This window comes from Indicator indicator, chromosome 31 (assembly GCF_027791375.1).
Source record: "Indicator indicator isolate 239-I01 chromosome 31, UM_Iind_1.1, whole genome shotgun sequence".
NCBI lineage: Eukaryota > Metazoa > Chordata > Aves > Piciformes > Indicatoridae > Indicator > Indicator indicator.
This window is the reverse complement of record NC_072040.1, coordinates 8,085,238-8,102,570: the sequence shown is the minus strand read 5'-3', so window position 1 is coordinate 8,102,570 and position 17,333 is coordinate 8,085,238. Positions and strand designations below refer to the sequence as shown.

At 39.8% G+C, this 17,333-nt stretch overlaps 1 protein-coding gene across 1 annotated transcript in view; it reads right to left on the bottom strand.

The window, feature by feature from the left end:
• The window catches only part of TRAPPC8 (trafficking protein particle complex subunit 8), a 49,611-nt gene that overhangs the window by 11,663 nt on the left and 20,615 nt on the right, over positions 1-17,333 (bottom strand). The window contains exons 9-24 of the mRNA XM_054394782.1: positions 16,942-17,092; positions 15,660-15,760; positions 14,429-14,534; positions 12,774-12,905; positions 11,221-11,445; positions 10,110-10,218; positions 9,208-9,402; positions 8,683-8,813; positions 7,545-7,619; positions 6,717-6,843; positions 5,386-5,543; positions 3,901-4,343; positions 2,693-2,840; positions 1,352-1,448; positions 468-536; positions 335-375 (exon numbers count right to left, since the gene is read on the bottom strand). Of these exons, the coding sequence (XP_054250757.1) occupies positions 335-375; positions 468-536; positions 1,352-1,448; positions 2,693-2,840; positions 3,901-4,343; positions 5,386-5,543; positions 6,717-6,843; positions 7,545-7,619; positions 8,683-8,813; positions 9,208-9,402; positions 10,110-10,218; positions 11,221-11,445; positions 12,774-12,905; positions 14,429-14,534; positions 15,660-15,760; positions 16,942-17,092 (2,308 nt within the window). The remainder of the gene's footprint in view (positions 1-334; positions 376-467; positions 537-1,351; positions 1,449-2,692; positions 2,841-3,900; positions 4,344-5,385; positions 5,544-6,716; positions 6,844-7,544; positions 7,620-8,682; positions 8,814-9,207; positions 9,403-10,109; positions 10,219-11,220; positions 11,446-12,773; positions 12,906-14,428; positions 14,535-15,659; positions 15,761-16,941; positions 17,093-17,333) is intronic.

Sequence of the window (17,333 nt, the reverse complement as noted above, 5' to 3'; positions counted from 1 at the left end):
CTGGGAAATACTCAAAACAACTGCTCTGAGGAGCTGGAAAGGAAGGAAAAACATTAGCAAAATACTCAGCATCCCCAAAGTAACTCAGTTGTGGAGCTGGGAACTTAAAACTCCAGACTATCACCCAGCCTACACTAGGCTCATCTTCTCTCTGTAAAAAAAGCAAGCTGACCTAGAAGACCAATAGTTTTTTTTATGTGCAAAACTCAACTTCCCAACTAGGAAAGCACTGCTCCCATTTTTCAGTTTTAAAAAGGGATTCCAGCTGGGATACTTGCACGTGGCAGGGCTACCTTGCACAAAGCAAAGCATGCAGCAGTGCCAGCTCACCTACCTGTTCGTTTCCAAAGACAATGTCTGCAAAGGTGTAATTTTCTAAGGGATAAAAAGAGAAGACAATGTTTCAGCATCATGAACAGCCACAGCTTCAGCATACAGCATCCTATTTTCTTCAGGACAGAACTTACCTTCTGAGTTTTTGCATCTCACTGCTTTAAAGCATAACTTTGCTCGCTCTCTGCTAGCAAGTTTAGTATCTGAAAGAAAAACGTTGCAAGAGATTTTTTTCCCTCCTCATTAGCCAGAAGTCTGCCTTTACACATCACAAATAAACACCCGGGACGACACTCAAGAAGCACAACTAATCAAGCAGTAGTATGCATGGTAGTAAAGAAGGTACAACTTCTGCTGACCTTTTCCACCTACACCTAGGGCAGTAAGTGAGCTTTAACACATAAAGATGACACAGAGAAAGGAGGAAAGAAGGGAAGACAAAAATTCAGTTTATCTGCTTCATCCTCAGTATTAATACCAGAGGATTATACATCTGGTATAATTTTTAAGTACATAAAATGTCAGCATACAAGTCAAGAACACATTTGTCAGATACAATAACAGCACTTTTTTGCCTTTTCCAAGATTAGCAGCTTGTATTAGCTAAGGCAGGACACAGCAAGAGCCATTTGGGTATTTTTCTAATAACTGAATGGAGCACTTGTCAAGTCTTCTGCTCATCAATTAAATTTATCACTGATATAAATTAACTAGCAGTAAAGCAACCCTAAAATGTAATTCTCATGAGGCAAATTGGAAGTCAACCCAGCCACAGATTTCTCTACAGCACAGAAATAATTCACCTCTAAGTTAAGCCCATTTGTAAAATTAGTCTAAAAGTTATCTGTAAATATACTTTTCTTGAAACACTAAAAAAGGAAGGGCTGTAGAATGAAAGGCATAAAGTGTTTAGAAATAAATTATTTTGAAAGCCAAATTCAACTCCTCCTAAGATTCTTTCATCTGCTTACCAGTCAGAAGCTAGACCTGCCAGCATTTGGGTGGTAAAGATACACACCTTTGTCTTCAGAGACCTTAACAGACTTCTGAAGCTTCCAGTGCCTGCTGTTACTTGAAACTTGCACTATGTGGAATTCTTTAACACCAGTCTCGCTCTATGGAAGAAGCAAAAGTTCTGTCAGACATGAACACTCACAGCTGTGATGCTCAACATTGTACAGAAGTGCTGACTACAAGTTGGCCCTGTTAGAATCTTAATTCAACTCATTATTCTCATCATCCATTACAGAGTACTAATGAGAGACAAGAAGAAATTTAAGACCCACTGTAACAAAACAGTCCCAGTTCACAGCAACTTCCAATTCCAGTAAATAGAGCCACATGAAGATGAAACACAGGAAAATACCCACAAAGTAGTATTTTAAATTAAGACAACTAGGCTTGTAACTCCACTCAGAACACAGTCTGCAAGGCAACCTAGGTTAAGGATATTTTAGGATAATTCCTAGGTCATGAATTCCAGGAATTGAAGGACTTCGTGTGGTGGTGTGTTTTGCTTTGTTTTCATTGTGTGTGTGTGTAAAAAAAAGTATTTTATGAGGTTGGTTTTCCTTCTTGGAAAGAGTGAGGTGGTGGTGGTAAAAGTGTTATCTGTTAACTTGGTAAGTACTTTTTTCCTTCCTCCTCATAGGTGTGGACAATATTCACTTCCGTAGCTGAAGAAAAACCAGAGTGTTCACACCTTTAAATTAAAATGAAAAATCAGCTCAGTGATTCCACTAGTAGCTAAGTGTCTATAAACAGAGGATCCCATTACCTTGCTTTCTTGGCTGAAAGACATAGCAGCAGCTTTACTAAAAACATGAGTAAATTTCAAGTAGCATGGTATGAAAAACTGAAATATTTTCACCTAAGTCACTAGCCCACAGCAGGTATATCTGTATTTGTATTGTATTTGCAAAAATGTCTTTTTGAGTTAGGTAGTAAACAGAGATGCCTCCTTCAAGCTGCAGTTCAAATGCTGACTTCACATTACCACTAATTACATCAAGGTTTTCACTGAAGGCTGTGGGAGGCACAAGTTGTCTCAGGTTCTCTGTCTTGAAAGTTATCAAAAACATTCAGGACTTTGGAGCAAAATCTTCCCACAAGGAGAAACACTCTGAACTACAGTGCTGGAGTTTGCTTAGGAGAGAGACAGTTATAGAAGACTTCCAGAGAGCTGAGATATAATCTCATGTTGGTATTCTTTCCAACACTAACTGGAGTGATGAAATACATGAGGTTTACTTACTGTTTGCAAAGTAGTTTGAAAAGGCTTTACTTAAGTTCTGGTTCTACTGGTGACACACATTAGCTGAGCTTTAGAAGAGTATTAGAATTTAAAACAAGTACTTACAGTATTGATATTTTCTACATCCACAAACACCAACATATTGTCCCCTCTGCCTTCTTCATCTACAAGTGCATTACTTCTGCAGACAGTTGCTCGAATATGCAGAGACCGACTAGTGCAAATAACTGCAGTGTGTCTTAATACTCTATGACTAGGAAGGAGGAGAAAAGGAAAAAAGAAAGGAAAAGAAAAAGAAAAAGACATTCTGAACAACCAGCACTGCTGTTCAGAACCTGTCATCAAAAGTAAGCTTGCTACCTTTCAAGTACAGTTCAATGAAAGCACCACTTGTTAGCTTGTGGTGTCAAACTTGACTGTCCACTGTCTCAAGATAGTCCAAAAAGAAACTTAATAGCAAGTCAAAATGGCATTTAATCCCTCCTTCATCATAATACGAGTACTCACCATATTTTAACTAAGAACAAAAGCTTCTGTTCCAAGTAGACAAGATTTTTGTTTTATAGTGTGCAGAAACAAGTTAAGTCATGATTTTTCCACCCTTGTGCCTCAAAGATGTGCTAAATCCTAACAGTTTGTATTAACAGCATTCTTGTATTAAATTATTTTAATAATTGCCACTCTGATGGAAGCAGTGTAGACTATACCATAGGATCACAGGATGTCAGGGGTTGGAAGGGACCCAAAGAGATCATCCAGTCCAACACCCCTGCCAGAGCAGGACCATACAATCTAGCTCAGGTCACCAAGGAACACATCCAGACAGGCCTTGAAAGTCTCTGGAGAAGGAGACTCCACAACCTCTCTGAGGAGCCTGTTCCAGTGGTCTGTGACCCTTACAGTAAAGAAGTTCCCCCTTGTGTTGAGGTGGAACCTCCTGTGCTGCAGCTCCTTGTCCTATCACAGGGCGCAAGTGAGAGGGAGCCTGTCCCCTCCCTCCTGACACCCAGCCCTCAGATATTTATAAACATTTATTAAATCCCCTCTAAGTCTTCTCCTTTCCAGACTAAAAAGCCCCAGGTCCCTCAGCCTCTCCTCACAAGGCAGAGCTCCAGTCCCCTAATCATCTTCATGGCCCTCCCTCCATATGGAAATCAGATCATACAGCAAATCAAAATTCTTGCTTAGAGTAGCAGATAACTAAACACTTTAACATCACCACAGCAACGAAAAGAGATTCAGGAGGAATTTATGCTCACATTGTTTGTAACGTCTACTACGTATGACAGAATAAAAGCAGATTAAAAACTTACCACATTTTTGAGTGTCTTTTAATACTTTCATAGTAAAACAAGAAGTTAATTTCATGAACACCTTCTTCATCTGGTCCTCGTAACCACATCGGCAGCTGCACTGAAGCCCCAGGAAGAAGAACAGCATCAGGAAGTGGGACGTTTATTACTTCAGGCTGAGCTCCTGTGCCGAGCCCAAAGTCTAAGGAAGAAGCTGAAGACAGCAGTGCTGTACGCACAGAGGTAGGATCTGTCACAACAGTCTTGTAAGCACTACAGTTCTCAGAAGCTGAAGGACTCAGTGGTGTTAGGACAGCAGTGTTTCCACCAAAGGTAAAAAACTCTGGATGCTTGGACACGACCTTCAGCGCGGTTAGAGGACACTTGCTTACGTTCACAAACTCGACATAGGCTTTTCTGATTTCTCCACAGAGAAGTCCTGTTGGAAAATTTATAAAGAACACCTGTATGGGAGAGAACAGAAGAGAAAAACCTGAGCACTGAGCCAAGGCACAAATGTGCAGGAAGACAACCACCAACACATTTAAGCCATATGGCTCCCCACAGCTTCCTGAGGAGGTGATATGGAGAGGAAGGTGATGATCTCTTCTCCCTGGTATCCAGTGATAGGACTCATGGGAATCATAGAATCATACAATGCCAGAGATTGGAAGTGACCCTCCAAAGATCAAGTCCACTAGCCCTGCAAAGCATGACCACTTAAGACAGGTCACACAGGAATGCAACCAGGTGGGTGTTGAAGATCTCCAGAGGAGACTCCACAACCTCTCTGGGCAGCCTGTTCCAGTGCTCCACCACTCTCACAGTAAAAAAATTCTCATGTTGAGATGGAATTTCTTGTGATTAAGTCCATTGCCCTATCCTATCACTAGGTATCATCAAAAAGAGACTGGAATGGTTCAAAGCTGTGCAGAGGAGATTTAAACTGAACACTAGGAAGCATTTCTTTACCAAGAGGGTGGTCAAACACTGGAACAGGCTTATTGAGAGGTGGTAGATGTCCGAAGCCTGTCAGGGTTTAAGAGGCATTTAGACAAATTTAAACGTGGCCAGCCCTAAATTGCTCAGGCAGTTGGATGGGCTGATCACTGTAGATGCCTTCCAGCTGAAATAATCTAGTCTATAGAGTGTTGGTATTAACCGGTTTGACCACACTAGAAAGGAAAATCACTGTGTTAACCAACTTGAAGATGAACAGTAAGCAAACAGGGAAAAAATTCCTTGCCTGTTCTCCCTCACCTTGATATCTGGTTACAAAAGCTGTTGCCAACTAAAACTCTAAAGGGAATATAAGAGCTTCAGAAGGATATTAATTTGCAAGCTTCAAGATTCACTTGACTCAAAACCCACACAAGTTTGGCAATAACAGATCAGAAATTAACTGATTTAGGCGTTAACAAAGCCTAACTTCATTGTCAGAATCACATTGATAAGCTCTAAATTCAGCTATTTGCTTAAAATCACCAGTAGAATGTGACTACCTACCTCCAACAAAGGCATTTCTTCTGTAATAATGGGGTCCAAACGCCGATCAGGTCCATACTTAATAGATGTTTTTTCCTCTTTTGTGTTATTAAGTCGAGGCCCTTGGATTTCTAAGTCTTGTCGTCCTCTTACAGATAACCCATTGGCAACAAACTTCCCTGAAACAATTGTTCCAAGTTTTATTGATTGCCTTTTTTTTTTTTTTAACAATTTCTTTTTTTGTCTGAGACATGATCTAAAGCTGCCTAACTCAATCTCAAAAAGCATCTTAATTCTCCAGTTATGGGGCACACGAAGTGTTCATTGATTAAGTTACATGACTGACAAAGGACTACTTATAGCTTACTGTGACACAAGGCAGTGTGAGTTCAGACAGCCAGTTATCTGTTGTGGTGGACTTCACCTTTTAATAGTTTGATTATAAGAGAGGAGAAGGCAGAGCATGAAGGTGATGTATTTATTTCCTTTCCCAATTTCTACCAAGCTGGAAAAGTCACCCAAAACATTTTTATTTCCTTTAAAGACCACTAGTCTCCAAGTGTTCTTTATTTTACAGGCTTCCATTTCATAGACAGCTAAGTAAGATTTATTTTTCCTTTGAGACAATTTCAAATCCCCATTTTCTCAACTAAATTTTCCATGAGGTTCAGATGAATGACTCAAACCAGATCAACATGCAATTCACACACACTCAACATGCAATTCACACACACTCAACATGCAATTCACACACACTCAACATGCAATTCACACACACTCAACATGCAATTCACACACACTCAACATGCAATTCACACACACTCAACATGCAATTCACACACACTCAAGTCATTTAGTTGCTAAGACAAAGAAAAGAGAATGAAGATGGGGGAAAAAAAAAAGTATATGAGCCAAATTTAAATTTGGGAATCTATGCAAAGAACTTCAGTGAAATATTCAAGTGAAAGTTAAAAGCTAACAAGGTGAAAAAACCCAGTAGAAAAAGGAATGTCAACAGAGTCAGTGAAAGTTGTTATAAATCAACATGGCACAGAGAGAGATTATTTAAATTTGGGGATTTTTAAAAGTGGTTTCAGAATTTCCAGAGATTTAAAAGGATCAGTAAGTATGGGTTTGGCAGAGGTTACTTCCTCTCTCATGGAATTGCTGCAGATGCTAATCCATCCTTTTCCTGTTACAGTCGTTTCCCTTTTTCCCACATCCTTACCTGAAGGAGGGCTTTGTGCTGCAATAATCAACTATTAAATACTAGAATTCAGTTCTACTCTGCAGAAGCCATGACTGCCCCTCCCAGAGACACAACATTTAAGGGAATAACACCACTTACTTACCTGTCTGTAATCCAACAGAAGGATCTATCCCATCTAATGTCACAGCACCCTGAACAGTGCCAAGATTATAAACGACTCCCAGAATATGTAGCTCCCCTGTTTGATGGGGAAAGAGCTTTAGTCTTGCCTGTGGAGATATGTTAAATTTTTGTTGTTGTTGCTACTAGAAAAAAAGGATTATTTCATTTAAATATCCAATTGCTAAAGACACTCACAGCTACATTTACTTTATAGTTATGTCAGATATAACTGGATACAACTACTAGGCCCTTACTGGATTCCAAATTTTACATACACAGAATTCACCAGAACAGTCCCACTTGAGACATGCTCATTACATTAGAAAAGAATCCTACACTGTAACAAAAATTAAACTAACAGAGGCAGAATCACAGAATAGTTGAAGTGGGAAAGGATCTCTGGAGGTCTTCCTGTCCAACAAGGGTCACTTGAACAAGCTGCCCAAGATCATGTCCAAACGGCTTTTAGTATCTTCAAGGAGGAAAACTCCAGAATCTCTCTGGGCAGCCTGTGCCATCCCAGCAAAAAACAACAACAACACACAAGAGAAAAAAAAAATCCCAAACAACTGTATCCTGCTGTTCTGATGGAGCCTCTTGTGTGTGTCAGTGCCCACTGCTTCCTGTCCTGTCGCATCCTCCCTTCAGATACTCACACACACACTGATAAATTCCAAAGTTCCAGTACTTCATGTACCAGTAATGTCTTCTGTAACATCAGCATTAAGTTCAGATCATCATGAGTCTGAACTCCATCCTAAAGATCAACACCAAAGAGACTATTTTTAGAACAAAGTGCAGTACTTACCACTTTTGTCTCCTCACTGTTAATTAAAAACTCTGCTATTGCTTCAGTTCCTATCGTATCATCATTGCATGCTCCCTGAAAACAAGAAACAACTTTTAGATGTCATTAATACTAGGTAGAAAAAGTGCTGCAAATACTACTGGCTACACCTTTCCAGGAAGAAAACCCACACAAATTTCAAATTGCAGACAGTTGGGACCAGCAGGTGCTGTATGCCCAGCTTCTCAGGCTTTCTGGATTGAAGCAGCAGCTAGAGTGCTCAATAAACATTTCCTTCAGAGAGAAATTCAAGATTTACTATTACAAACAGGAACAATTCCAAGTCAATTTCACTGATACAGAAGTATTTATTGTATCATTAAAGTAGCAGTCTTGAGCAGAACGGAAGGGAAAGTGTATGGTTACTATAGGCTTAGTTATGTGAAACTACATTTATAACTATGGCAAACATTTACAATACCTTTGGACATCACAGAATCACACAATGTTAGGGGTTGGAAGGGACCTTGAAAGATCATCCTGTCAGAGCAGGATCACCTAGAGTAAGTCACACAGGAATGCATCCAGGCAGGTTCTGAACGTCTTCAGAGAAAGAGACTCCACAACCTCTCTGGGCAGCCTGCTCAAGGGCTCTTTCACCCTCATAGTGAAAACGTTTTTCCTCACGTTCATGTGGAACCTCCTCTGCTCCAGATTGCAACCTTTGCCCCTTGTCCTATCATTGGCCATCACTGAGCAGAGCCTGGCTCTGTCCTCCCAACACTGCCCTTCCCATCTTTATAAACATGAATGAGGTCACCCCTCAGTCTCCTCCAAGCTAAAGAGACCCACCTCCCTCCAGCTTTCCTCAGAAGGGAGATGTTCCACCCATCATTCTTGATCACTATGTTCCAAATGCCTTTGGCCAGGGAACCAAATTATTAAAGAATTTGCTGTAGTATGCAGTATTAGAACATACTCAAACCTTGAAAACACCAATGCGAGAATAGTCCTTTGGAGGGAAGTTTTGGCAGTATTAGTTGAAGTCTTAAACAGCAGTAAGTAGTTCCTCAAAGGTATCCAAATCACTGTATTTCCAGCACAGTAAATTATTTTTTACTTCTTTGTTTTGGTTGAAAAAGGATGAAACTTTCCTTACCAGCTCTTTTGTTTCTCCACCATGCTTTGCATTGAAGTCTTTAGGCTGAAACTTCCACAGCAATGAAAGGTCAGTTAAAAGGAGTGGAACTTTCAGAGGGTTTCGGAAGGACACTTCTACAATTATTGGCTCTGTTAAAAAAGGGCAAGAAAGGAGAATCATAGAATGCATTGGCTTGGAAGGGACCTCTAAAGGTCATCTAGCCCAACCCCCCTGCACTGAGCAGGGACATCCCCAACTAGATCAGGTTGCTCAGAGCCCCATCAAGCCTGACCTTGAATGTATTCCAAGGATGGGGCTTCCACCACCTCCCTGGGCAGCCTGTTCCAGTGTTCCACCACCCTCTTCCTAATGCATGAATCTTGAATGCCTCCAGGTTATCCCTCCCACAACCTGAAGGTTCACCTAACTCAAAGCATTCAAGTGCAAGCAAGTTACTCAAGAATGTTAGTTTCAATCTACAACAGTATTATACAGATTCACCTATCTCACTTGATTTCTGAAGTGTTTAAATCTTCACTTTACCTTCTATCACAGCAAGTGGAAATCTGGAGTTATCCGAGTAGCGATTTAAGCAGAATTGTGTTGGTTGAAAGTTTGAAGGTATTGTCCCTTTGTTTACCACAGAAACAATCTGCTCCTCGAGCTCCTTCCACTGTTGGGATGACTCCGAGTCATACTCCTGATCCAGACTTACATGTGTAGCTGCCTGCTTTTCACCTAGGATGAATAAAGCAGTCTTAGAAGATGAGGAGAGCAGCAGCAGCTGCACTGGTCATGTAAAGCATTGTTAAAATATGTTAAGTTCTCAATTGTAATTCAAAACAACAGTCACTAAGTGAATTGTAAGACATTTTGGAAAGCACACAAGACAGACAACACTGAGCAGAATTTGAGACGACTTCCTTTTGCAAATTGTGGAATTCCAGGATTTTCTCATGCCACATGGTATACTGAACTTACAGGTTTTTACTTTATGGGAGGCCACAGCCCCACAGTACAGCCCTGGTTTTTGTAAGAATTTCCACTTTACATTCAGGAATTGGTGTTTCAAACATTTCATCCGGGAGAAAGTTAACTATAAAGCTAATTTCTGTCACTGGCACTAGTGTCTAGCATTTGCTAAAGCATTAAAAATCCCTTTCACTTGCATTGCAGCTTTCCAACTATGAAAACCTGGAAATCAACACATCTGTACGTAGAGGCCTCATGCACAGAGGAAACCTGAAACCATCTAGCAAGTAGATACTAAGCTTTTCTTCTGAAATCTTATTTAAGCAGCTACCTTGTCACATCAGTTTTACGTTTTATGGTTTTTGTTGGGGTTTTTTTGTTTTGTTTTTGGTTTTTTTCATGACACCAACTCTTGCAGGTATTTTGGTTCCATAAATAAAGGACTTCAGTGTCTTTACATAAAATTTTCTAACCTTCTGCTGGTCTTCTATCATGCCCAAAGAAAACACGGGTTGCTGAGCTGTTGATGTACGGCAAAGGAAGCTGTGGTAAGGGACCATCAGGTGATAGCTGGGTTACGTTCTGGAGCAGAGGAGGAAAACAGAGGGTCATGCCAGTCTGCAAATACACAGTGCCCATGCTGCACATTACCAGTGAACAGGTAGTATTTTGAAGATGGAATGAATCATTTCAACTAACTGTTTTGATAGTTTCTTCTGCTTTGGCAGTCTGAAGTAATATTTCTTCAAGAAAGAGTTTAAAGTTCATGAAATCTTTATGGAAGAGAGAGAAGTCTTTTAACCCAGCACTTTAATCACTATTGAGGCTGCATTGCTGGTACAAGCTGTATTTGATGCAAAGCTTGACTAACTCAGAATCTGATAAACTCCGTTTACTACACCACTACCATTACACAAAGCTCACCACGGCTGAGCTGTGGACTCAAACCTGAGTAGGGTCTACCATAAATTAGCAAACACCACAAAAATGGCTTACAAGCTTTGGAAGACAATGAGTAACTACATGGCTGCAAATTGTGTGATGCTACCAGCACTGAACACCCTACAATGCACTACACTACCACAGCCCAGAATAACTCATGACCTTATAGCCAACTCCGAGTCACTTATTCTTTAATATCTGTTTTCATAGATCAAAATTCACTACTACATGGATAGGGATACTTTACACTAACAGAAAAGGTGTCAGACTACCTAGTCTTTATTAAACATTTATTATCAAAAGCCTCAGAAAACATGATGAATTGATCAAAAGAAAACACTTCCTCTAACAGAAACTGAACTATCACAAGCTGCAATTCAGCCATGATCCTCATTTTGTTGTAATAAAAAACATGCACAGAAGAGTCACGCTATTACCCACCAGTGAAAGCACACTTAATACATGAGGTGCAGCAAATCTGGTGTTTTGAAGCCTGAAGTAAAAAATGAACATATTGACTATACAAAAAACATCCCTGGAACAAAGCAGGTATGACAGAAAATCATTTGATGACCCAACAGGAAATTACTGGCAATAAAATTAGTGATTACTCAAGGAAGAAGACAATGAAGAGTCATTTACCTTATAAACATAAAGATATTCTCTTAAGAAAGCTCCTTGTTGAGCTGGAGACTGTTTGCTGTCATTGATCAAGATATGCCTGAAGGCAGACACAGCATTATCAAGCTGACAGAGCGTAAAGGACTGGCGCCCAATGGTGAAGTTAATGTGGTCTTCTGCAAGGGACCAGCCTTTCCCTTTGTAAACCTGCATGGCTTGACAGTAGCAACGTAAGGCATGTCTTTTCTGCAAGAAAAAAAACAACCCAGCTAGTTTCTCAAACAATCCCATTCACCACTGATTGTCACTGCAGAATCAGGAAGCCTGAACAGTAAGTCAGAAAGTTTTTACCACTCCTCTCCACTATGCCACATGTAATGTTTGCAGAACTACACCTCTGAGCACCTAGCCAACCCCAAATGAAGCACAGAAATGGTGGTTCAGACAGTATTGAGCGAAGCCTTCAGATTAAGTTCATGCTTTCCAAGACTAGTGTAAGAGGCAGTAAGTTCAAAGCACAAGTAAGAGAAGACTACTTTTGAAATAGTGCTCTGTGTTGCTCTACAAGAATTAGACACAAACAACAAGAGAGCTGTCACATGAACACCAAGTCAAAGCTTTACAAAGTGCATGCAAAGGAGTGAAATAAAGAATACAGAAAAAAAAACATTCTGACCAATAGTTCCCTGTCAGTATTGTCCTGTCATAAAAACAGACATGGAAACTACTACAGACAGTTTCTTTTAGTAGTTTCTATGAAGAAAACCAAGGAGAGGTGAAAAAATACTCCTCCTATCCTTCACATCTGAGACTTTCAATACAGAAGCCAAGAACACAAGATTTTCTTTGATCCTTATAGAAGAAAACCCAGAAAAACCTTACCAAATAAAAATTACATTGGGTGGGGTGGGAGAACAACCCCTAGAAACTCAGGGCTTTGTTTCAAACAACAGGGAGTCTATCCCACAACCGAGGCAGAAATAACTTGTGTGCTTTATGTCCAACAAACCTTGAGTTTATTTACCACAGTTAAAGCTGCCTGCCCAGGAATTTGAATGAAAGTAAAAAATAATCTGATCTGTATTGGTTTAATTGCTACTTAAGCTTAAGCAGTCATAAAGAGATGCTTTAGTCTGTCTTGTAGTAACTATTCACACACCTGCAACTCCACTAAAAAGCATGTGGTTGAGGCAGCAGGAAAAATATACCTAAATTTTGCCATTATTCTAAAAAAAGCAAGAATTTAACAAATTCTTAGCTCCTGCAACTCTTAGCTCAGGAGTAAGAATACTCATTTACCCAAATAGAAAGTCTTGTATTTCACTGTGTATAAAACTGAAACCCAGAAATGAAAACACACATCACTGAAGTTTCAAGTCAATGATCTTCAGCATTATTTCAGATAGAAGACAAAGCTGATCAATGCAGAGATCATACTCAGAAAAATCACACAACTGTACACTTCTGACTAACACAAAAGTGTCAGAATCAACCATCTTTTTCCAGACTAAGGACATATTTAATGTGGTTTTCAAACACCAAGCATATTTCCCATTCTGAAAGAGAACACTTACCTGGCCTGCTTTACTAAACCTATGGCCAGCCAATATCATATGAAATGCAAACTTCCTAACCATGGGACTTTTCATGTTTATAAAGCAGTGGGCTGCCTGCTCCAACAGAAGTGCACTGCGAAGATCTGAATCCTGTTCAAAAGTAAAAAAGAAAATAGCCTCAAAGTTAAATACAAACACAAAGGTAACAGTGGCCTTATTTGAATGCTAACAGGGACAGTAATCTCTGACAGTCCAGTGAAGGTGAAGATTCTTTTATATGTAAACATTTTATGTATGTGTGTATATAAAAGAAAGTAAGACTAGAAGTGTTTTCACGCTGTTACATACTACATACACTGTCGTTTTTTTCCAGGGCAGAGCTTTTATGTATCAACCTATTTTAGTTTGAGTGACAAAAGATCTATTTCCTGCTTTTTAAATTACTCAGGCTACAGTTTCTAACACCATTACCTCTAAAGCACTCTTGCTATCTTTTCCCCCTCCATTTCCCTGCAGATATCAAGGCTAGAAACAAGAAATAAGAGCTCTAAAATGATAAAAGAATAACAAAAGGAGAAATGGAACCTCGTGAATTTGTATCACAAGAACCAGGATGATTTCTTCACAAGCTAAAATTTCTTATTATCACATTCTTCATGCCCAGACACAGCTATATTGCTTTAACCAACCTGAACAAAATCTACTTGATTTTGCCACAGGTGATCTCTATGCAGTCAGTGATGGACTACAAATATACTGAGACACCTCCACAGTATCCTCTGAAGATTTTCCTTGCAACTGCCAAAAGGCACCACAAGCACACTGCATATAATTGTAAGTTGTAAAACGTTTGCACAGAACCAATAATATTTAAATTTCTTGCTCAAATCACCTACACTGCTCACGCAAATTCTAGTAGCAAGTTTAAGTTGAAAGAGCAAGAATGAAGCTACAAAGACACTTGAGAGAGAAACTTACACAACTAAGCAAATTCATTCCATGCTTAACCTCTTCCAGGAAAAGTCTCAGAAGCATCACATTTGGTGCAGCTGACCACAAAGCTAGAACTAACTGCCAGTTACTTTCCTCCAAGCTACATAGAAGACACTATACTACTATTAGTATTACATTTGTTTCACTCCTCTTCAAGCAAGACACTTTCTGGGCTGTTAGAATCTAATTCTATGCTTAATCTCCACCAATTAATATTACAGAAGTGTTCAGCCTAGCTTTCATTTACACAGTATGATTCTAATGATTCATAACAGCTGACCTCCACTGATGCCTTAGTTACTTAAACTATAGAGAACTTCTAATTTTATGTAGGCTAGTATCCATTATGGCTCTGGCAAGCCATGCTAGTGCTTTTAACCCATGAGTTCTTAAACTGAAAGTATGTCATACAAGAGCTAAGCAGATGTCAAGGAAATTCATTATAAAGCCACAGGAAAAAAAAATGCACATTTAGGACACTTAAAGTGTCACTTGATTACAAGTCACTTGATTACAAAGCACCAGTTCGTTTTCATTTGCAGTGTAAACAATTTTCTTCATGCTTTATGCCAGCTCATGTGCTATCTTTGGCTAGAAAATATCATAAGGCAAGGATTAGAATGTAACCCCCAAGTGCTTGGATAAGTAAACACAGTGGAAAAAGCTACCAAGTCTTTTACCTCACTGGTCAAACGAATCAGAAGAGCAGCTGCCTCTGAGTATTTGCTTTGACTTTTTAAGATTTCAGCACTAAGCAGCACGCAGCGTTCAGCCAGAACCATGTTCCTAAAACCAAACCCAAAAAGGTGTTAGTAAATGTTTATCAAAAGAAACCACTGAAAACTTTTCACCTCAAATCTGACAAATGTTCTCCGTATCTCAACAGGCTGACATTCTGCTTTTTAGCCTTCTTAAAGTCAAAAACAGGAAAGTTCATTCCCTGCAAAAAACAACCACATACAGCCTGGCACATTAAGTGTCTTGGCCTACTGAACAGCAGCTTCCAAAAATCAAAGCTTGAGGGCATTTTGGATAACAGCATCATATTTATAAAAATAGTAGCTAAAACGATCCAATCAACTAAATGTTCTGATAAACCGGAAGTCCAAGAGTCCAGCAGGTAAATCCAACACAAGTTTAATCAGCACTCTATTAAGAATGGCACAGATCCCCTTCCATGCTACCTTAGGTAAAATAACAATGCAGCCCAGAAAGGAAATTGTATCTATATCAAGAGGAGTGTGGCCAGCAGGACAAGAAAGGCAATTCTGCCCTTTGACTCTGCTCTTGTGAGACCCCCACCTCGAATACTGCATTCAGTTCTGGTATCCACAGCATAACAAGGGCACAGAGCTCTTTAGAGTGAGTCCAGAGGAGGGCCACAAAGCTGACCAGAGGGCTGAAGTACCTCTGCTATGAAGACAGACTGAGGGAGCTAGAGTGGTTCAGCCTAGAGAAGAGAAGGGGGACCTTATAGCTGCCTTCCAATACCTGAAGGGATCCTACAGGAAGGCTGCAGAGGGACTTTTCATAAGGGTGTCTAGCAATAGGACAAGGGAGAATGGTGTTAAGCTGAGTGAGAGTAGGTTTAGACTGAATCTTAGGAAGAAGTTCTTCAGTATGAGGGGGATGGGACTCTGGAATAGGCTGCCCAGGGTAGTTGTGGATGCCTCCTCCCTGGAGGTGTTCAAGGTCAAGATGGATGAGGCCTTGAGCAGCCAAGTCTAGTTGAGAGGCATCCCTGCCTGGGGTGGGGAGTAGACGATGTCTGAGGTCCGCCATTCTATGACACTCTTCAGAAAGTCACCATCATTCTGTGATCTTTTAGTTATCTGGCATGTGCAGAGGAAGAAAGTTAAACCACCAGGTCTTCCAACTTTGACTGGATCAGTATGAAAGTAAGCAACATACTTGCAGATGTCTCGATAGGTCTGAATTGCTGTTTCCATGTAATGAGCAGGATATGGTCTGGGAGCTCCAGGCTGAAGAAAAGCTGACACGGCTGCCATTTCCTACAAGAGAGATTCAGTAGTGTCACTGCAGCTTCTCAGCAAATACTGAGTGAGGAACAGGTTTCAACAGCTACTACTTCAAGGTCTTCATCTAACCAGTTACTGGCACATAAAAGCATACCCAACACACTGCAACTGATAAGAGCTTTAACACAATAGCCTACTTATGAATTTGTTTGTAATTAGCAAGACAGCAGGAAGAGAGCTACACGTAGTGAAGCGTTTTCAGTTGACTGTACCACTAACACTAGGCAGAAGCAGTGATTCAGTACTGCTTTTGGAGGAACAAATTTCCTGATAAAGTAGAACCACCATCTCTTTTAAGATGAGAACTGTTTTCTGAGTGTTGCTTAAATGCAATTACATTCTCAGCTTGTAGGCTGTAAAGCAATTCATAATCAAGACCTCTACAAACCATTCATTAGTAAATTAAGGCAACATTTTCAGGTTATCCAAATGCAGAGCAAGTGTCTGTACTGCAAAAATACATGTTTCTGTAGTTTACATCAAGATGGGACAGCATACAAGAATGCTTCCATGGCTCTACAAAGTCAAGTTTCAAATTTTCTGAAGTCAACCAGGCTAAAGTCTACAAAACAGCATGTACAAATTCTTAAAACAAGCCTCTGAATTTTCCCAGGGGTTCCCATTATCTTGTTGAAAATTAATTTAGTCATGTAGCTGTTCAATCTCAGGAGAAATTCATGAATGTGTTGACAGCACAGTTCAGCAGTGACATACTCAAACTATATCCTTCAAGAGTCTTACAAATAAATGGTACAATACTATACTGAGTGAAAGTCGTGACTTCCTGGCAAGTAAATATTTTGCCAAAGTCCAAAAGAGATACTATAAAATTATTTCACACCTGATTTTGGGTTCTCAAGACTACAAATTTAAAGATCCACTTGCTGGAAGTTAAATTTTAGGTATTCTCCTTATCATATTGCACATTTTAAGAACCATCCCTTCCATTTTTATTCATTTTTTTGCCTCTTAAGGAAACAAGAGCAAATAGATTTGAGAACACTTTAGGATTTGCTAGATATATGCAGCAGATGTGGGAAGACCCTTATAACTTTGGAGGTGGAAAGAAGAGATTGCATTTTGTTACCTTCAGACAAATATTAGAGATTATTAGGAAAAGTTCACAGAATGTTTATGTTAACAGAAGTACCAACCAGTGCTCCAGCTGCATAAAACATTGCCTGATCATTTAAGAAGTCTTTCTTTGCTGTATGGTAACAGCTATATGCAAGTTCATAGTGTTGCACCAAAAAGCACAAGTCTGCCATTTTCCGGATTTGAAGCTCTGGTGCTTCTGGTGGATACCTATAAATACAAATATTTCAATTCAAAGTCATCATTTGAATAAATAGAGCAAGGCATGCTCTTGTAAAGTCATCCCCTCTCATTTTAATTTCTATTCACAAAGTAGGAATAAAAACTGCACTCCTTTAGCCCTACCTAAAACTCACATATGACAAAGTGAAGCCACTTCCTCTCTGCCACATGGAACTGGTTTCACACCCTATGTTCTAAGAGTCACTGTTCCACTGACATTCAAAACAAG